Source organism: Sphaerodactylus townsendi, linkage group LG01 (assembly GCF_021028975.2).
Source record: "Sphaerodactylus townsendi isolate TG3544 linkage group LG01, MPM_Stown_v2.3, whole genome shotgun sequence".
Lineage (NCBI taxonomy): Eukaryota > Metazoa > Chordata > Lepidosauria > Squamata > Sphaerodactylidae > Sphaerodactylus > Sphaerodactylus townsendi.
Genome location: NC_059425.1, coordinates 6,014,468 through 6,036,056, shown reverse-complemented (window position 1 = coordinate 6,036,056; position 21,589 = coordinate 6,014,468). Strand labels below are relative to the sequence as shown.

The 21,589-nt window shown below is 48.5% G+C and overlaps 2 protein-coding genes across 2 annotated transcripts; both read left to right on the top strand.

Moving 5' to 3' along the window:
* The first annotated feature begins 5,105 nt into the window (after positions 1-5,105).
* LOC125436378 (zinc finger protein 675-like) lies at positions 5,106-6,626 on the top strand. The gene has a single exon (XM_048503318.1). The coding sequence runs from the start codon at positions 5,106-5,108 to the stop codon at positions 5,796-5,798; it is 693 nt and encodes a 230-aa protein (XP_048359275.1). The 3' UTR covers positions 5,799-6,626.
* Positions 6,627-14,174: 7,548 nt separating this feature from the next.
* LOC125436373 (zinc finger protein 79-like) lies at positions 14,175-17,371 on the top strand. The gene is made up of 2 exons (XM_048503304.1): positions 14,175-14,196; positions 16,640-17,371. The coding sequence occupies exons 1-2, from the start codon at positions 14,175-14,177 to the stop codon at positions 17,272-17,274; spliced, it is 657 nt and encodes a 218-aa protein (XP_048359261.1). The 3' UTR covers positions 17,275-17,371.
* Positions 17,372-21,589: the final 4,218 nt, after the last annotated feature.

Sequence of the window (21,589 nt, the reverse complement as noted above, 5' to 3'; positions counted from 1 at the left end):
GAAAGAAAGAAAGAAAGAAAGAAAGAAAGAAAGAAAGAAAGAAAGAAAGAAAGATGTTTGCTGGCTGGTCCATTTAGTAAAACTTGTTTGATAAGGGAAAATACTTACAGCCGTATAATTTGGTGTATGAATTAAATAAGCAAACTCATTGTTCCTTCTATCAGGAGCAGATTTACCCTGGAATCCATCACAATTTCTCTTTTTGACTTTCCTGCCCACGGATCAGCTTTTCAGTGATGTAAATAAATGTTTCTTCATTGTCCTTGCAGGGTGGGGTGTCTTTTGAAGAAGTGGCCGTGCATTTCACCAAGGAGGAATGGGCCCTGCTGCGGCCCCCCCAAAGGGTGCTGTACAAGGAAGTCATGCTGGAAAACTTTTGGAATGTGTCTTCTCTGGGTGAGGATCCTTTTCCTCTGGGCTGATTGCAATGGCTGATCTCAGCTACCCTCCATTATCCTTCCTCTGATTTGGGTTTACGTTGCAGAGAGCAAACCCCTGCCTGGCAGTCCTCTGTTGGACCACCTGAGAGGACATCAGAAGAGGTGCCAGGGTGTTAGGTCTCAAACCTTAAGTCAATAAATGGACTCCCTAGTATTGATCAGTAGTGTTTATGGATGAGGCATCGAAGCACCAAAGCTCGGCAAAGCCAATTCTGACAAACCTGGCTTTTCCCATCCCCTTCATCCCATTGCAAACCCCTCCCCTTTCCCAAGAGATTGTAGAAAACAGTCCCCTGAGCTGAGGCGCCCAGAGGTCGGCAGCAGATAGTAAGAGAAAGCCACCTGTCCTCCTGCCCCCACGAGTTAACGGATGCAACTCTGTTTCTCATAGGACCAGGGTGTCGGGGGAAGCCTAGTTATCTACAAAGCATGTGAAGCCATAAAGTAGAGATCAAGGAAAGAACGCTCCAGATGGCTGTGGTAACACATAGCAGGCTGGTTACATATATCTTTTAGCAAAATTGATTTATAGCTTTAAGCAGTTACATGGAGCTAGGAATTTGTCTCAATCACATAGATACAATGCCCCTGACATAGGGGAATGCTTAGTCAAGAGAAGGTGGGGTCGTCTGAGCAGGGGCTTTTCTCCAGGGGCTTTTCTCCTGGACTAAGAGGAGACTGTGGAGGGAACTCTACTGGCTTCAATGCCAATGCCTGAGTTTGCAGCTGCATTTCTGCAACACACCCTCTGCCCACCAGTGCCCTGCGGTGGTTTCTCTCCAAAATTTCATCTGCCTGACTCATGCACGAACAGCCCTTCCTGAAAAAAAAGGTGGCCAGCTTCCTTGGAAAAAAAAAAAAAAAAATGTAGCATGTGAATGGTGTATGCGGTTGTAATTTCACTGTTTTCCAACCCTCTACTAAAAATAAGCGTAAATAGGGCCAGATTCCAGACACTTCCCAATTTGTCTAAGAGTGTTGATAAGTTTAAAATAAAACTTCCCTTTCTAGTCAGAAAACAAACAGCAAAAGAAGCTTTATAGAAGTTAAAAAAAGATGAAAGAGTAAGATTTGTTTAAAAACATGAAAGGTATTTCGCAAAGCAAAAATAAAGCAGGTAAGTTGATATTAAAGGCACTGTAGACAAGAGTTTTATGGCTTCTTCCGCAGATTCAATTCAGTTATTCAGGAGCTGTTTTTTTTCTTAGGTCTTTAAAATTACATAAACCAATCGGGTGTTTTTTAAATCTATTCAGTTGCTAGTACAGTTCTCCTTCTGTTTTCCCTTTTCTGAGAGGACGACTTTACTCTCAGATAAAAGATGATTTAGCAAGATTTCTGCACGCTGCCTAGGACAATCTGAACCCACTAAGGTTTATGAGTAGGATTTTCTCCCTTCTGTGTCCCTGCAGAATAAAATCCACTCCCTTCTCTGTGAAGGGCCACAGTCCTTAATGAGCCGTTCCTGCTTATTCTTCCTTAGTAGATTTCCCTCATAGATAAAAACAGCCACCGATGTGCTTTGTGGTACCACTTCTGTATTACTGGGAACTCAGAACAGACCACTCTTGTCTGCCTGAACTTGTCCTTTCACAAAAAGTAAGCTTTGCGCCAAGACAACGAAGCAATTTCCTAATGCAGCCATTCCTTAGCTCATCCTACTGCAGAACTCCCTCTCAGTTCTCACAGCACCGACTAAAAGCTGACTCTTTAGCTGCCAGCCAATCACAAGCGTCTGTGGTTAGCTCCTGGTGTGCTGGAGCTTTGCTCTGTTACAATGCAGCTAAGTACTGGAATCCCTCACAGTTTCCATCTCAGTTTGACAGGGAGCAGCCACAGAACTGCTAGAGCTTGAGTCTTGGTTCTGTACTGTCCTTCTTGGTTCTGCACTGTCCCTCTTCCCATTCCTAATACTTAGCTATTGTGTATTTCTGGAGGGGCTGTCAACCTCACTTGGGACTGAGGAATTTATTTGCACTCAAGAGAGTTATAATTTTGTTGGTTGTTATTTTCTTCCCCTGATTACAAGGTCCTCTGATTGCAAAGCCTGAGCTCATATCCCAGCTTGAAGAGAAAGAAGATGTGTTTCTTGGGATCTTTGATGAAGAGGAGGATCTGGCAGGTAGCTACTATATGTCCCTCGGGATTATACTTTTCTTGTGCTTCCTTTTAAGAGCGGGTGGATTTCTGTGAGGATTATCATCATGGTCTCTTCCTCAGACTGAAAGAGATGTGAATGTGAAAATGGTGGCTGTAGACCAGGAACCTACGAGAACAGCCGGCGTCCTTGTACCAAGTCAGATCACTTATTCCCTGTCCACCCTGAGTGGCCATGGCTCTTTGGCAGGGCTGTTCTCCAGGCACCTGAAACCACTTTCAGTGGAGATGCTGGCACTGATCCCGGCGCATGGAAAGCATGCATTTTCCCACAGAGAAGATCCATAGAAATTCCAGAGCTTGCTCACGCTAGTGCATTTTACCTTCTTCTCCCCTCGGTTCACAAGAGTCTTCAACTATTCTGAGCAGCCTGGCAAATAGAGATTTCCCAACATGACAGCACAGCACTATAAAATCCCACATCTTGCAGAAATAATCCTGGCCGTCTCTGGGGTCCAGGGCATTGCCTTGCAATGGCTCGCCTCATTCCTCCAGAATTGAACTCAGCAAGTGAGGTTAGGGGACAGGGCATCCCAACGGTGCCCACTTCAGTGTGGGGTGCCACAGGGGGCCCAATTATCCCCTTTGTTAGTTAACATCTACAAACGACCCCTTGCTCAGCTGGTGTGGAGTTTTGGGCTGATTTGTTACCAGTATGCTGATTATACTCGGCTCATTCTGTTGATGGAGGGGAGACCAACCTCCGCTCTTGCGGCTCTCCAGCATTGTTTGGAGACGGTTGCTGGTTGGTTGAAGCAAAGCAGGTTAAAACTTAATCCATCGAAGACGGAGGTCCTGTGGGTGGGTCACGGCGGGGGGGGGGGGGGGGGGGGGGGGGGGGGGGGGGGGGGTTTCAGCAGCCGTTGCTAGAGGGAGCTCCTCTATCAGCAGCCCCCTCTGCCCAGAGCCTGGGGGTTTGCCTGGATTCAGTTCTCTCTATGGAGACCCAGATTTCCTCGGGATCTCCCCACTGCTGGACCACAGAACGCAGATCAGTCCCATTTCTGGTGCCCCCCCCTCCCATCACAGGATTTTCCTGGACCTGCTTGTATGTGCACCTTTTTGGGGAAAAAAAACACTCTAATACCACCCAGGCTTTGTAGAAGTTTACTCCAGGGGTCCCAAAGCTACTGGACTCCCCAATAGGAGCCTAATAGGAGAAGGGAGCTACACATTTGAGGGTCCATAGCTTTGATCCCCAAGAACCAAACTTCACCAAACCTGGGTGGTATCATCAAGAGGGTCTCCTAAAGATACTCTGAAATTTTGGTGCTGATAGCTTAACAATTGCACCCCTGACAGCAGGCACCCCCCCCCACCAAGGGACAGGTCTAGACGTCTTCACTGGAAACATGCTGCAGTGAGGATGTTGGAACCTGAAAAAGTGCTGATTCTTTTGAAACTTGGTTGTATCTAGATTAAATTTTCAGTGGGAATTCAGCCTTTGGTGTTTTTCAGAGCCATGCAATGGTTTCCAGGTTAGACTATTGCAACTCACTCTACCCAGGCCTTCCCTTATGGTTGATCCGGAAGCTGAAGTGGGTCCATAACGCAGCGGCCCAGCTTCTCCTGGGCAGTTCAATATGGGATCATATCTTGCCCGTACTTTTCTATCTCAAAACAGCTGGCTCCATGCCAGTGTTCCAGATCATCTTTAAAGTGTTGGTTTTAACCTTTAAGGCTCTTCGTGGCCTGGGGCCTTCATATCTGTCTGTTCCCATATGTCCCTACTTGGCCTCTGCGCTCGGCAGAGGCCAATCTGCTGGTGGTCCCAGTCCCCTCCATAATATAGCTAGCCTCTATCCGGGCCAGCTTAGAGCAGTTCCACAGGGTCTGCAAGACGGAGTTGTTCCATCAGGCTTTTAGGGAGGTCAGCTGTTCAGGGTGTCATCTCCTGCGTTCCATATTCTATTCCTGGAGCACACACTACAATCTAACTGCCCTGGTGTTATTGCGGATGTCAGTATCTGATTTTCGCGTCAAAGTTGGTGCTGTTATTTTATGTTCACTTGATGTTTTAATTGGAATTTTAGTATAACTATATTTTATTGCGATGTGCTTTAATAATTGTACACCTGCCAGAGCCCTCTGGGGGTTAGGGCAGTATATTAAATGTGGATAATGAATAAATAAATAAATTTCCACAGGGCAGAAACCATGAAATGCTTGGAGTGTGGAAAAGAATTCAATAAAGAAGTGCACATCATACTTCACATCAGAGAATTCTGAAGGGAGAGAAACCATGCAAATGCCCGCAATGGAAAAAGCTTCCAGTCAGAATGGAAACCTTATTTCCCCATCGAAGAATTCATACAGGGCCCAGAAACCATATATTCTTACTGGAATCTTGGAAAAGACTTCCGTCCAGCGTACATCTAACTTCCCCATCAAAGAATTCACACTGAGGGAGGAAACCATGCAAATGCCTGGAGTGTGGAAAAGGCTTCGGTCATATAAACTCTTGGTTCCGCATCAGAGAATTCACACAGGGGCTTAGTAACCGTACAAATGCCTGGAGTGTGGGAGAAACTGGTCAGAGAAGGAAACCTTACTTCACATCAAAGAATTCACACAGGAGAGAAACCATATGTATGCCAGGAGTGTGGAAAAGCCTTCAGTCACAGAACAGGTCTTACTTCACATCAGAGAATTCACACAGGGGAGAAACCATACAAATGCCCGGAGTGTGGGAAAGGCTTCAGTCACAGCGGAGATCTTACTAAACACCAGAGGATTCACACGGGCGAGAAACCATATGTATGCCTGGAGTGTGGAAAAGCCTTCAGTCGGAGCACAAGACTTAATTCACATCAGAGAATTCACACAGGGGAGAAACCATATAAATGCCTGGAGTGTGGAAAAGCCTTCAGTCACAGAACAGGTCTTACTTCACATCAGAGAATTCACACAGCGGAAAAACCATATAAATGCCTAGAGTGTGGAAAAGCCTTCAGTCAGAGAGCAAATCTTACTTCCCATCAAACAATTCACTTTGGCGAAACCATACAAATGCCTGGAGTGTGGGAAAGCCTCATAGTCACAGCACAAAACACTCATAGTCACAGCACAACTCTTACGTCACATCAGAGAATTCACAAAGGGGAGAAATCATACAGATGCCTGGTGTGTGGAAAAGCCTTCAGTCAGAGTGGAAATCTTATTTCCCATCAAATAATTCATAACAGGGCAGAAACCATATAAATGGCTGGAGTGTGGATAAACCTTCAGTCAGAGAGTAAGTTTTACTTCCCATCAAAGAATTCACACAGGAGAAATACCATACAAATGTCTGAAGCGTGGAAAAAGTTTCTGCTGGATTTCACACCTTGCTTATCATCAAAGAAATCACATAGGAGAAATCACAGTAAATACAGCTAACCAGTCTCCATTCTCTGTTTCACTGAATAGAAGATTGGGAGAAGAAAATTATCCATATGCTGGAAATGGACAGATAACTTGGAAGTTGAAAAGAAACTATGCTAAATTTAAGAAAACATAATTCTATATTCGACAAGTTAAATTCTAATACCAATAAAGAAGACACTCCATACGTTTAAAATGGAAAAATAAAAATATAATCAATCTCACCCTCATATTAAAATTGTTATCTTCTATGATATAACAATAAGTAAAGAACAGTATAATTTAAAATAACAACAGAGATATACATTTCCCTTCTTTCACAATGTATTTTTTTTCTTGTTTAGAAGATGGGAAAAGAATCACGAAATTATGACAAAGATGAGATAATGTATTTTGTTTATTTCCCTGTAGGAGAAATTTTAAGAAATTGAATAGTTAAATGCTCAAAAGAAAATATTTGAAACATAGATAGAAAGAATATGTATAATAGTTTCCTTCCTTAGATAGTTCCCTACAATAGTTTTGTGTTTATTATATAATGTATCTTGTGTTCTCGTTTTCTCTTGATTCTATATTGTTGTATTTTAATAACATTCAAAAAATTTTTAAAAAGAAAACAGTGGCCAACAGTATCCTAAATATTCTCCATAGCCACCAATTTTCAGAGCTAATTGTCTCTCTTTTGGTTATTTTGATCAAGAGTACCTTTTTCTCTATTGACAAGCTTCTTCCCTTTTTAACACGACATCCCTTCAAATATTTAAACATGGCTATCATCTATCCCCCTACCCCTTACCTTCTCTTCTTTAGACTAAACATATCCTGCTCCTTAGGTCTCTCCTCATAGGGCATGGATTCTAGACCTTTTATCATTTTGGTCACCCTCCTCTCGACCCAGTCCAATATTTTTCATATATTGTGGTCAGTGGTGGGATCCAAAAATTTTACTAACAGGTTCCCATGGTGGTGGGATTCAAACTGTGGCGTAGCGCCAATGGGGCTGGGCGAGACACGTGACGATTGTGGCAGGCATTCCAGGGGCGGGGCATTCCTGGGCGGGGCTGTGGCAAGGACGCAGCCGCTGTGTCGGTCCTTGGACGGGAAACAAATGCACGCAGGCACAGGCTGCCTCCTGCTAGACCAGGGGTCGGGAACCCCGTGACTCGCCCGGGAAGCCGCATCGCGGCCTCTTCCGCCCAGCTGTTCTGCGGCTCCAGGAGGCTGAGCTGCGAGCCCCCTCTTCACCCGCCCTGCGAGGAGCAGGGCGGGCGCTTCACTCGTCCGGCGGCCGGCCAGGCCAAGCCGCCTGGAGCCTCTTCGCCCGCCCTGCTCCTTGCAGGGCGGGCGCTTCACTCGCCCGGCGGCCGGCCAGGCCGAGCCGCTGAGCCCATCTACGCCTGCCCTGCAGAAGGTGGCCCGGGGTGAGCGGGCGGTGGGGAGGCGAGCGAGCAAGTGAGCAGGGGAGGGTGAGCCAAATGGCTCTTTGAGGGGAAAAGGTTCCCGACCCCTGTGCTAGACTGTTTCAAGTTCTGCGCGCTACTGCTGAGAGGAGGGGCGTAACGAAGGCAAAAATCACGTGGCAAAATCACCAATTAGTGCTCCTCTCCCAGCACACACAAATAGTGGTGGCTTACTCCTTAGGGGACCTGTGAGAACCTGCTGGATCCCACCTCTGATTGTGGTGCCCAGAACTGGACACAGTATTCCAGGTGAGGTCTGACCAATGCAGAATAGAGTGGTATTATTAATACCCTGAGCCACTCTATGGGAGAAAGATGATGGGTCAAAGACTCCAGAGCCTTCCTAGATCAAAGTTAGTCCCCTCAGTTGTGCCCCAAAGCCATTATGGAGAACCTTGTAGAGTGGAGAACCTTCACATCCCAAGTTTCTTCTCCCCCCCCCCCACTCCATTTGGAGGGACAACCCAGAGAATAACGGGGGAGGGGCAAAGGCCCATGCAGGGGTAGAGGCAGATGCCACAACTTGGCCCTCCATAGAAATCCTTCTCTGCCTTTGTAGAATTCAGCAGCCATTTCTCAGAAGTGGGAAGGACAAAATTATGTAAATGTCTCCTTGGCACCATTTGCTTCCTTCTGGGGGCGCCGTGGGGTGGGGTGGGGGTGGCAAGCAGGCATTCAGAGCAGCTTGTCTCCATGTCAAAGTACAATCCGGGCATATTTATGCCTGGCACCGGCAGCTTTCTATTGGCCACGTTTCAAAGCCCACCCCATTGGTTAAATTACCCAATCATGACAGCTAGAGCACTTCGCACGTGTGGCACGGCTAGGAATTGCATAAACGCACTCTAGGCACCCTGCTGAGTCTTTGATGTGTGACACACCTCCCGGAATCAAAATTGACACCCGCTCCTGCCTGATGGCCATTCTCCAGTCCTCTGCCTGAAGAGCCCAGGAATGACACGGTGTGTCATTGCACACTCCCTAACCGCTGAAAAGGGCAGGTCAGAACAAGTCTGGACTTGCCTGGCTTTAATTGAGACATGTCCTACCCTGCCTGGTCGGCGTGTGATGTTTGCGCGCATGTGCATTTAAAAGTGGGGGTGGGAGGAGTCGGGCGGGGTCTTGTAACACGTTGGGGTGCTTGCAGAGCTGCCAGAATGCCTCATGCATTGCAGACCAAGTCTATTTTGCTCAAACCAGGTCTTATTTTGCAAACTGTAAAAGTGCGGGCATCCATTTTACTCTTTCACTGGGGAACAATAACAGAGCTGTACCTTGTGTGTCACTGTCTCATTCCTCCCCAGCCCGTACTGATTGACTGGTTTTCAAACACGCACAGAAGTGGGAAGGATAGTTTGCAGAAGTTTTGGGGGTGTCTGTAAGGTATTGGGGGGGGGGCGTTATTGCTAGAAACAAGAGTGAACTTTTTCCTAAGAGGTTTGGAAATGTGCGCATTTCTAAGTGTGTGTTTGGGAAGGAAGGGAGGGAGGGAGGGCTCAAACACGGCTTTCCCAGTCCCCTTTCTCTGTTGTTTTGGGAATGAAGGAGGGGGGGGCTGGCTGGCTGTGGGGCAGGGGTCTTTCCTTTGAATGGCTCTAAGCAAATGTAATTAGGCATTCTTCTATCTCTGAGGAATCTCAGACTTCCCTCTGTGATACACCTCTGAAGAGGCCAGCCACAGATGCAGGCGAAACGTTAGGAACAAGATCCACCAGACCACGGCCACACAGGAGCACAAATTACAGGAGCAAACTAACACTCTCGGTTGCAGGGGCTTGAGGTGTGTGTGTGGGGGGGCGCTGAGGCAGTGCTAGCAGTTGTACAGCAGCAACGTAAAGCTAAAGTAAGACTTTGGAGTTTTCTTCTTAGAGGAAAGATCTCTCTTTTTTCGTCTATGGATGTTGCTGACGTTTGGGGATCTTGTATTTTGGCTTGCCAGTTTTTAATTCTTATCTTTAAGAAGGGAAGGGACTTTTCCTGGTCTACAGCAGCAGAAGGCCATTGCTTTCACCTCCTGCCTGTGAGCTCCCAAAGGCACCTGGTGGGCCACTGCGAGTAGCAGAGAGCTGGACTAGATGGACTCTGGTCTGATCCAGCTGGCTTGTTCTTATGTTCTTATGAAGGACAAAAGAATCTGGACAATACAGAAATGGTTGGAATATATATGGGAACAAATACAATTGGAAATGTTTGACATAATGTCAAGAAACCAAATATGGCAAGAAAAACAAAAAGATATGAAGTGGACCTGGACTGAATTCAGAGACTGGTTCAACGAAATTGGAACCACAGAAGAAAACTGGAAAAGAAGATTAGGAAGAATGGACCTGCTGCTGCACATTCAAAGAAGAAAAGAGGGAGGGGGAAAGGGGGGGAAAGGATATGGAGGATGAAACAAAAAGATGCATAATATAAATCTGTAACAATCCAAAATATCAATAAAAATTTTAAAAAATGAAGGTGCCAGCCACAGATGCAGGGGAAATGTTAGGGACAAGATCTACCAGACCACGGCCACGCAGCCCGGAAAACCCACCACAACCAATTATACGCCGTGGTGGCAAACCTTTGGCACTCCAGATGTCCATGGACTACAATTCCCATCGGCCAATTGGCCATGCTGGCAGGGGCTGATGGGAATTGTAGTCCATGGACATCTGGAGTGCCAAAGGTTCGCCACCACTGATATAGCACGTGGTTCTGGGATTACTTCTGCCAGTTCTGTGGGCACAGCGCATAGAGACTTAGATTGATGTGTTTGTATAATTTGTGGGAGGAAACGGCTGACCCAACAGACATGGTGCTTGAAGGAAGTTGTTGTGAGTCTACACAGCAGCGGCCCACTGAGGGTTAAAGGGAGAGAGGAGCGCAGTCCTAGAGCAGCCGCGGGGAGAAGGGCGCCGGAGGGTGGGGGAGCCACTTCCGGTCGCTCCCGGAAGCAGCCCCTGATCCCCCCGGGGTGCCCCTTGAATTCCCGGGCGGGACACTGGTGAGCTGCAGGGGGCTTGGGGGGGGGGGGCGGAATGTGGGGGGGGGGCGGGGCTACAGGGAGGGGAGGGTCCCTGGGCGCCTTCCTGCAGAGGAGCCACGTGGAGGGTCGGAGGGCGGGATCCGAACTCGGCGCCCGGGGGAGGGGGCTGGACGAGCTGGAGGGGTGGGGGTCTCAGAGGCGCTCTTCGGAAGGAGAGGCAGGGAAGGAGGGAGAGCCCGGGGAGAGCCGTGGGGTGGGGCGGGGCAGACGCGGGGGGAGGGGCGCTGAACGAAGGACCCCGAGGGGTGGGACCGAGGGCGGTGGAAGGTCAATTGTGTCGCTGGACCCCAAAATAAGGAGACCCCCCCTCCTCCTCCTCCCCGCCAGTCCCGGATTGCGGGGGGGGGGGTCGCAGAAGTTGCAGTTCAGCGTTTCTGGCTCAAGGCCCCCCCCCCCCGGTCCCTCTCCCACCCCGGGAATCCCAGCTGGAGGGGAGGAAGCGGCCGTGGGCGAGGAAGAGCTTCAGGGCCGCCCCCCAGATGAGCCCGACGCTGCTGGGCTGGCGACCAAGGAGGCGTCTCTGTCGCCCAGGGCAGGAGGGGAAGCGGGAAGGGGGGGGGGTCCCACGCCCTCCCCCAAGATCAGCCAGGGGGCCAGCCGACATCCATGCAGATTTACCCCAGACTTAACCCCCCCCCCCGTGGGCTTTTGTGTTTGAGGGACCACAGACCAAGAGGGGCTGCTGCTGGGGAGGGGCTTGTGTGCTTTTTTCCTCCCCTTCCCCACGTGGTTGTGGAGCATCAGGGCCCCTCCTCTGATCTCTCGCTTTCCTGCCAAGCTGGAGTCTGCAGCTGAGCTTCTTAAGGGGGGTGCCATTTTACACCCCCCCCCCCACTCCTGCCAAGGCAGCTCCCATTTTTCCTTCCTCTGCTGCAGCAAAAAGGTTTGGGGGTGGGGGGGGGGGGGCTTCCTCCTTTTCAAAAAAGCTGGCAGCTGTCATATCTTTGTAACTCTGTGCCTGTCAGTTTACACCAAGGAACAATATTCAGTTGCTGGTCTTATAAACCAACCTAAAAAAAAATCCCCGGTGGAATATAGGGGCAGGGGGTGGTGGCAACTCTGCATCACAAAAACGTGGGGGAAAGTCCCATGTGGAAGCTCCACTGCCTCTGGATTGTGTCCACAAAGCACCAGTCTTCCTCCCCCCTCTTCCCCTCCCCATTTTGTTCTCATTCTCCTTCGTTCTTGCCAGTTTCCTGTTGTTTGGGGGCTCTTTTTCTACTCTGCTCCATATTCATGGGGAGGATCTTTTCCTTCCAGGCCTTGCAGATTACTAAATGCAGTTGCTGGATCTATTTCAGCCCATCTCTGACATGTGCATAAATTTGGTCCATGTTTCTAGGAGGCAGTTCTCACAGAGACTAACAGGGTGGAGCGGAGGGGAAAAACTCCAGGGCCTTTCTATCTGCCTTTTCCACATGTGGATTCAAGGGAGCTTCACCTGAGACTGCGAATGGAGGAATGCATTTTTCCTTCTGTTAAAATTTCCCTGCCCCAGAAACGCATCATGGCCAGTACAGGCAGGGAGGGCAGGAACTATTTCCTTGGATGGCTAGTTTTCTGCGTGCGGGGAAATAGTCACTCCTAGCTGGCATCTGTCACCTGCAACTTTATGTCAAGCAGTCCGTCCCCTCCCCTCAGGACGCTGCTTGCCTCAAACCAGCATAGCCCCCTAAATGTGTGGGGCAGGCTAGGGACTCTTGGCTTCCCTCATTGGGGTGAGGGTGTGGGGTGGCTTCAGGCAGGGTCAGCAACTCTTTGCCCCGGAGTGGATGTGCAGAGGTTGGAAGGAAATAGTTCAAGGAGGGTGTATGAATGTGAGACCACCCCCAAATAGCTCAGTGGGAGAAAGATGATGGGTCTAAGACTCTGGATCCTTCCTCGATCGAAGGTGGTCCCCTCAGTTGTGCCCTGAAGCCATTATGGAGAGAGGGTTATTTGAGGGACTGGCACAGGAAACGTGTTTGTAGTGCAAAAAAGGAATTCCCCACCCCTTTTATTTCTCCCCCTCCCAGGCAAGAGTGAAAAGACGTCCTTGATGCCTTCTCCGCCATCCCCTGCACTTGGCGAAAGGAAGAGAGCATACATGCAGCCAGCTCTCAGCGAGTATTAAAGGGGGGGGGGGGGGCATTCCTGGTCAGACATGCATGAGGCGACAGGGATGTTTCCTTCTATTCCTGGAGCTTGGAGGATCAGGCTCCCCTTTGCCCTTGCGCCAGCTCTGGTGCTGCCAGATTTCAAGACTGTCTCATGGTGACCCCCCATTCGGCCTCTGTCTAGACTGGACAGAAGAGGGAAAAAGGCCAAGCCCAGGAACCATGAAACAAAAAACTGGACCATGAATTTCCCATGTCAGTTACAGTGTGTGGACATCTGTGGCCTCTTCCTCACAAGAGCAGCTAGCCCCCCTGGTAGCGAAGACAGCCCCTCTGAAGCTCCAGGGATGGCCCCCAAAAGAGGGGTAGTGATGGGGGGGGGGGGCAAATATCCCCACAGGTTCTGCTCCCCTCTTCTTTGTGCAGCTGTTCCACCATTAATTAACGCTCTCTTAATATGTGACCACAAATCAAGAAGGGGATATTGGACAAACTGGAGAGTGTCCAGAGGAGAGGCAACCCGGAAGGGTCTAGAATCCACTCCTGTGAGGGAGAGGCTTAGGGGGCTGTGTATGTTTAGTCATTTAACCCCAAAATTAACAAAGTCATAACGGTGAGCAAAACACACGTGTTAGGATTGAGATTAGGAATAGAATTGCAGAAGAAAACGCTCTTAATGAAAAAAAAGGAACAAGTGATTCGTTATGGCTAACCTACAGTCAGTAGAAAAGTGGGAGTAAGCTTTTAAGAAAGAAAGAAAGATGTTTGCTGGCTGGACCAGATTATAAAGCCTTCCTTTGATAAAGGAAAAATACAGTTATATGATTTGGCTTATAAATTAAAGAAGCAAATCCATTGTTCCTCCTGTCAGCAGAGTTACCCAGGAACCCATCACAATTGCTCTGTTTTTGGCTATCTCACCACAGACTAGCTTTCCACTGATGTAAAGAAATGTTTCCATCTTCCTTGCAGGATGGAGCTATCCTTTGAAGAGGGTGGCCGTGTATTTCACCAAGGAGGAATGGGCCCTGCTGCGGCCAGCGCAAAGGACTCTGTACAAGGAAGTCATGCTGGAGAACTTTTGGAATGTGTCTTCTCTGGGTGAGGAGCCGTTTCTTCTGGGCCTGATCCCAATAGCAGATTCCCTTCAGCCAACCTCCATTATCCTTCCTCTGATTTGGGAGATCTTTTGAAGTGACGTTGCAGAGAGCAAACCCCTGCCAGGCAGTCCTGTGTTGGACCACTTGAGAGGACATCACTGTAGGGAAGAGGTAAATCAAGGAAATGTATCTCCAGTGTGGGTCTTGCCTTACCTAGACTGGAGAGGCTGCTGTGGAGGGAACTTTTCCGATGACTTAGTTTACAGCTGGCATTTTCTCTCTCAGCATGGCAGGGGAGCACCAAAGAACTGTCCCATTCTGGATGGATGATTATTCCCATTCCTAATACCTTGCCCATTGTGCATTTCTGGATGGGCTTGAAACTGAGGAGTTTATTTACACACAAGAGGTTTATGATTTTGATGAGGTGGATTTGGTTTTCCCCGATTACAAGGTCCTGTGATTGCTAAGCCTGAGCTCATATCCCAACTAGAAGAGGGAAGAAAGAGGTGTTGCTTGGGATCTTGATGAAGAAGGAGGAACCAGCAGGTATGGATTAAAAACTGGTTGAGAAACAGGAAGCAAAGAGTGGGTGTAAATGGGAAATTCTCACAATGGAGAGATGTAGGGAGTGAGTGTCCCCAAGGATCCTCAAGGTTTTGGGACCAGTGCTCTTTAACCTATTAATAAATGACCTATGGAAGTAGCGGTGGAGTAGCGTGGTGGCCAGGGTTTGCAGATGATACCAAATTATGTAGGGTTGGCTTAGGAACCACAAAGGATTGCTTGTGAAGAGCTCCAAGCAGACCTTGATAAATTAGGGTGAGTGGGCTAAGAAATGGCAAATGCAGTTCAATGTAGCAAAATGTAAAGTGAGTGCACATAGGGCAAAATCCAAATCTTTACATACACGTTCACAGGGGTCAGTGCTATCAGTCACAGACCAGGAAAGGGATTTAGGCGTCTTAGTTGATAGTTCCATGGGAATGTCAACTCAATGCATGGCAGCTGTGAAAAAGGCAAACTCTATGCTGGGGATAATTAGGAAAGGATAGAAAATGTTGACAGAGAGAAATTTTTCTCTCTTTCTCACAATACTAGAACCAGGGGGCAGCCATTGAAAATGCTGGGGGGAAGAATTAGGACTAATAAAAGGAAACACTTCTTCACGCAACGTGTGATTGGTGTTTGGAATATGCTGCCACAGGAGGTGGTGACGGCCACTCACCTGGATAGCTTTACAATGGGCTTGGACAGATTTATGGAGGAGAAGTCGATTTATGGCTACCAATCTTGATCCTCTTTGATCTGAGATTGCAAATGCCTTAACAGACCAGGTGCTCGGGAGCAGCAGAAGCAGAAGGCCATTGCTTTCACCTCCTGCATGTGAGCTCCGAAAGGCACCTGGTGGGCCACTGCGAGTAGCAGAGAGCTGGACTAGATGGACTCTGGTCTGATCCAGCTGGCTTTGTTCTCTTATGTTCTTATGTTCTTAGGTAGCTACTATATGTCCCTCCAGGACTGTACTTTGTCTGCAATGCTTCTGTCTAAGAGTGGGTGGATTTCTGTGAGGATCATCATCACTTTTTGACCAACTCTCCCTCTGGCCCTTTCCGCATGGGCCAATGCATTTACAGCTGCTCTGAGCGAGAAGCGTGAAGGTGCCGCTTTCCACCTCCCTTCCCGAGGGGAGGAGTTTTTAGAAAGCGCTGCTTTCTCCCATTGGCATAGTGCGTCCCGGTCTGGAGGGCTGCTGAGACCCGTCCCTGCAGCCCTCCAGACCGACGCTTGATATCCTTTGAATGTAAACGAGACTCTCTAATTTCTCCAATCCATTTCTACAATTATTTTTCATTCCTGTTTTTTCCTCAGGTTTAGCTGAAATAAAAAAGGGAGAGGGAGGGAGAGAGAGAGAAAGTGGAGTTGGAGCCTTTGAGGGGACTGTGGCTCCTTCATTGTATTAAAAAGCTGGGGGAGAGAATGTGGCTTAAACAACTTCAGGGGAGCCTTTCTGAGAATAGGAGGATGGGTCATTCATGCTCCGGCCAGGGGGACATTTGTGAGTCCAACTTCATGAATGGAACATTCCCATGAGAGCCCCAGTGTCATAAGAACATAAGAACATAAGAACATAAGAACAAGCCAGCTGGATCAGACCAAAGTCCATCTAGTCCAGCTCTCTGCTACTCGCAGTGGCCCACCAGGTGCCTTTGGGAGCTCACATGTAGGATGTGAACGCAATGGCCTTCTGCGGCTGTTGCTCCCAATCACCTGGTCTGTTAAGGCATTTGCAATCTCAGATCAAGGAGGATCAAGATTGAGTAGCCATAAATCGACTCCCTCACTCCATAAATCTGTCCAAGCCCCTTTTAAAACTATCCAGGTGGAGTGGCCATCACCACCTCCTGTGGCAGCATATTCCAAACACCAATCACACGCTCATGCTGAAGAAGTATTTCCTTTTATTAGTCCTAATTCTTCCCCCCCAGCATTTTTCAATGAATGCCTCTGGTTCTAGTGCATTGTGAGAAAGAGAAAGAGTTGTTCATCAACCCGCACTTTGACTTGGGAAGATAAATCAATAAAGAGAAGCAACTGTCTAGAGACGTTCATCACTGTATACCTATCTCAGAGGGTGTTTGTTGTGAGGGGGGAAGGGCAAGGAGATTGTAAGCCACTTTGAGTCTCCTGCAGGAGAGGAAGGGGGGATATAAATCCAAACTCCTCCTCCTCCTCCTCCTCCTCCTCCTCCTCTTCTTCTTCTTCTTCTTCTACAACAACAACAACAACAACAACAAAATGACAGGCCTGTGGATACATTTGAGGGCTGGTGTTTTGATTTCATTGCCATACAGGATTCTGGAAATGGTTTTCAGACACCTGGTGCTTCAGTTCTTGCATTCTGTACTGCAAGTAATTTGGTTCAGTCTCTAACATTCAAACCATAGCTTTTTAACAGTGTTCATATCTTAGTTCTTCTCTCTTTCTACAGGAGAATTCCAAGTCAAAGCGAATGAAGTGGAAAAGAGTGTGGCAAAGCCTCTAGCCAGAGTGGACACCGTATGTCACCCATCCAAACAATTCACATCATGGAGAAACCTTATAAATGCCAGGGAGTGTGGAGTAGACTTTCGTCAATATAGTTTCAGAAGCCTCACTTCCCACATCAAATCATTCACACCAGGGAAGAAACCAGCTACAAATGCCTGGAGTGTGGAAAGGGCTTCAGTTACAGTACAAGCCTCTGTTCCCATCAAAAAATTCACACAGGGGAGAAACCATATATGTGCCAGGAATGTGGAAAAAGCTTCCGTGAGAGTACACACCTCACTATCCACCGAAGGAAGAATTCACACAGGGGAGAAACCGTACAAATGCCTGGAATGTGGAAAAAGCTTCAGTCAGAGTGGAAACCTTACTTCCCATCAAAGAATTCACACAGGGGAGAAACCGTACAAATGCATGGAGTGTAGGAAAAGCTTCAGTCAGAGGGGACGCCTTACTTCACATCAAAGAATTCACACAGGGGAGAAACCGTACAAATGCATGGAGTGTGGAAAGGCCTTCAGATTCAGAATGGACACCTTTACTTCACATCAAAGGAATTCACAGGGAGAAACCATATAAATGCCTGGAGTGTGAAGGACAGGTTTCAGTACAAGTGGAAGCCTAACTTCCCATCAAAAGAATACACACAGGGGAGGAAACCATACAAATGCCAGGAGTGTGGAGCAGCGTTCAAGCTACAGTATTAGCTTCGCTTCCCATAGAAGAATTCACACAGGGGCAAAAAAACCATATAAATGCTGTGGGGAGTGTGGGAGAAGCCTTCAGTTTCAGAGCAAGACTTATTTCCCCATCAGAGAACTCACACAGGGCTGAAACCATATACATGCCTGGGAGTGTGGGAAAGACTTCCAGTGAGGAGGAGACACCTTACTTCCCATCTAAGAATTCACACTGGGGAAAAACTATATCAATGCCAGGAGTGTGGAGCAGCATTCAGGTACAGTAGAAGCCTCATTTCCCACATAGAAGGAAATTCACACAGGGGAGAAACCATACAAATGCTTGGAATGTGGGAAAGCTTTCAGTAAGATTGGAAGCCTTCACTTCCCCATCAAAGAATTCACACGGGGGAGAAACCATATAAATGCCTGGTATGCGGAAAAGGCTTCATTCAGAGTGGAAGCCTAACTTTACATCAAAGTATTCACACAGGGCATAAACCATATAAATGTCTGGAATGTGGAAAAGGGTTTAATAGGAGTGGAAGCCTTACTTCCCATCAAAAGAATTCATACAGGGAAAAGTCCATATAAATGTCTGGAAGTGTGGAAAAAGCTTCGAGGTGTGGAGTGGGAAGCCTTACTTCCCATCGAAGAATTCACACAGGAGAGAAACCGTATAAATGTCTGGAGTGTGGGAAAAGGCTTTAGTAAGAGGAGACCTTACTTGCCATCAAAGGATCCATACAGGTGAGAAACCATACAAATGCCAGGAGTGTGGAAAAGGTTTTAGTAAGAGTAGAAACCTACTTCCCATCAAAGAATCCATACAGGACAGAAACCATACAAATGCCAGGAGTGTGGAGCCAGCCTTTGAGACAGTACAAACCCTCACATCCCATCAAAAGAATGCACATGGGGGGGAGAAATCATATAAATGCCTTGAGTGTGGAAAAGGGTTTGGTTGGAGTGGAAACTTTATTTCCAATCACAGAATTCACACAGGGGAGAAATCATATAATGCTTGGAATTTGGAAAAGGCTTCCATTAAAGTACCAAAGGTACTTACTTCCCATCAAGGGGTTCACACTAGGGAAAAACCATATCAGTGCCCAGAAGCGTGAAAAAGACTTCAGTGACAGTAAAAGGCTTACTTCCCATCAAAGGAATTCACATAGTGAGAAATATTTGTCAATGTCTGGAGTAAAGTGAAAACTTCTGGTAGAGTGGAGACTAACTTCCCATCAAAATTTTCACACCTTACACTTGAATAAACAATATAATACCTGGATGGTGTAAAAGTTTCAGTTGGATTTCACATCTCAGTTATCATCAAAAAAGAATTCACACAGGGATGAAATCATAGGAAATGCAGCTAACCAGTCTCCATCTTCTGCTGCTTTCTCCCTGGTGAGTTTCCCTGGGGCTTGTTCCTTGGCTAACTGCTTCTTCCTTCTAATGAGCCCAGCAATTGTAAAATGGAAGCATTCCCTGACAGTAATGGAAATCCTGTCCGCCGTCTCGTTTCTATGTGGGCAATTGTCTCGTAATTATTTTTGATCTATACCCTTTTTCACAGAAAGCTTGGATGTGCTCGTTCGCTTAAACTCCCAACTCAGGAAACCTATCCCTAGGAGCGAGGATGGATGGGTTCAAGGACCTCTGCTTATCTCTGGTGCTGATTAATTCCAGGTCCATAAACAACAAGACATAGCAGTGCTCCAGGGACTTTCTTGGAGATCTGCAAGTGGACCTGGCTTGTGTCACCAAAAACTTCTTACGCGATGCAGTGAGACCGTTGCCTTAAATGAGGTCAGCCACCAGGTTTCGCGATGCCTCCTGAGTCTCGAATCCAGGGCCGGGGGGGGGTAGTGTGGCAATGTTCATCCGTAATTCCCCATTCCCTTCAGGGCAGTCCACATCCCAGAGATCACCGGCATGGAGTGTGACCGGCCTGGAGTGGTTGACCTTGGAGAGATTGGCAGTAAATCTGATTGTACCCCGGTCACCTAAGCACCGGGGCCGGCCTCCCTCGTCTGCTAGAGGTTGTAGCCGACTGAAGTTGAGGTTCCCCAGGCTTATTGTCATGGGTGATTTCAACTTCCACGTCGACACCGCTTCATGAATAGCAGCTAGGACCTGGTGTCATCCATGGCGACACTAGAGCCTCTCCTTAATAAACTCTGGTCCCACTCATGAGGCTGGTCACCACGCTGGACCTGGTCTTTGGGTCGTGAGTCAATCTGATCATTATCCTCTATTGATAGAAGTGCCATGGTCCGACCACTATGCCCTGAAGCTGCGGCTGGACACGCCGCGCTTCTCCTGTCTAAGCGATGGGCTGGTTTATGCCTGCCTGCAGAGACTTATGGATCCAATTGGTTTCCTGAATGCTCCTACGGGACCCCAAACCCGCCCGGCACCTCTCGATGAGCAGGTGGAAGGTTGGAATTCCCGCCTCTTCCGATGCCATGGTGATTGTTGCTCCCCGGCGTCCTCTGTGCCCCCGTTCACGGCTTCAGGCTCCGTGGGATACAAGGGAGCTCGCGCCATATGAAAGCAGGTGCTCAGGCGTCTAGAGCGAGTGTGGGAGGAATCTCATGGCGAAGCTCTTGTAGCGAACATCCTACAGGGCGTTTATGAAAGCCTATGAGATGGTGTGACGAAGGAGGCTGAGGGCTTTTCTTCTCCTCTCTACATCTGCTAGCTCGGCTCGGCGCAATGGTGGCTAGGATAATTAAGATCTTTAGCCTCTCTATCAGAGGGCTCTACAAGTGATGTGAATTGGCTGTGGCTGTAGAGGCATTTGGAAGCTTCTTTGCAGATAAAGTCGCGTCGCTCCGCCAGGACCTTCCTGCCACTTTAACTACAATTAGCGAACTGGAGGCTCCCTTGCCGTCTTCTGGCCCTTGCTTGGCCCAGTTTTCCCTGCTCTGGAAGCAGCTGTTGACAGGACCTTGCAGCTGCTGTTAGGCCTACTACCTGTCCTCTGGATCCATTGCCCCTCCTGGCTAAATAAAACTTTTTTTTTTTGCCGGGAGAAGCTCTGACCCCACCTGTTGAAGATCATCAATGACTCCCTTGAGTAAAGGAGTCTTTCCAGATGGGTTGAAGGAGGCAGTGGTCCGCCCACTCTTGAAAAAGACCATTGGTAGATCCTGGAAGTCTGGCCAATTACCGCCCTGTCTCGAGATCTTTCGTTTCTGGGGAAGATAATTGAGAGAGTGGTGTTTGAGCAGCTTCAGGGTTTCCTGGACGGCACATCGACTTCCGATCCCTTCCGGTCCGGCTTCCGTGCTGGGCTTGGGAGCCGAGAACGGATTCTCATAAAGCTGTCACAGACACGCTCGGTATGCAACTTCGACCGAGGCGGATGAGCGCTGCTGGTATTGTTAGATCTCACCGCAGTGTTTGATGTGGTCGATCCACGTGCTTTTGGCCCACTGCCTGGCCGCTTCCGGAGTCCGGGGGCACTGTCCTTCAATGAGTTGTCTCGTTCCTCCGGAAGCGGAGTCATGTAAAGGTAGTGCGAGGGACAAAGCTTCCTGGAGGTGCCAGCTTTACTGCGGTGTGCCTCAGGGGGCATTGTTGTCCCCAGCTGTTGTTTGACATCTATATGCGACCCCTTGCTCCGTTGATGCGGAGCTTTGGGCTGATCTGCCATCAGTATGCTGATAACACTCAGCTCATTCTGTTGATGGAGAGGGGATCTGCCGCCGCCCCTCTGCAGCTCTACAGCATTGTTTGGAAGTTTGCTGGTTTGGTTACAACAAGAGAGCAGGTTAAAACTTAATCCATGCGAAGGCGGAGATCCTCTGGCTTGGTGAGGGGAAAGGGTTGGGGATTTTCAGCCCGGGGTGTGGGAGAGGGTCACGGTGAGCCGAGCCTCCTCCGTGCGCAGCCTGGGGGGTCCACCTGGATTCGTCTCATTCAATGGAGATTGGGTGGCCCATATAGCCGGAGTTGCGTTTTTTCACCTTCGAGCAGGGCCCAGCGGCTGGCCCCCTTCCTCTCCAAGCAGCTGATCTAGATACTGTAGATCCATACAGCGGTCACCTCCAGGCTGGCCTATTGTAACTCTCTCGCGGAAGCCTTCTCTTGCGCTTGATCACAGAGTGGAAACTGGTCCAACATACGGCGGCCCGTCTGCTCACAGGTGGCGCCTTTTGTGAACTGCTCTTCCCTGTGCTGCATACCCGCGTTGGTTACCGGTT

Coding starts and splice junctions, on each gene's coding strand:
- LOC125436378 (XM_048503318.1), top strand. CDS start 5,106: ATGCCTGGAGTGTGGGAGAAACTGGTCAGAGAAGGAAACCTTACTTCA.
- LOC125436373 (XM_048503304.1), top strand. CDS start 14,175: ATGAAGAAGGAGGAACCAGCAG. Junction 14,197..16,639: donor GAAGAAGGAGGAACCAGCAG/GTATGGATTAAA, acceptor CTCTTTCTACAG/GAGAATTCCAAGTCAAAGCG.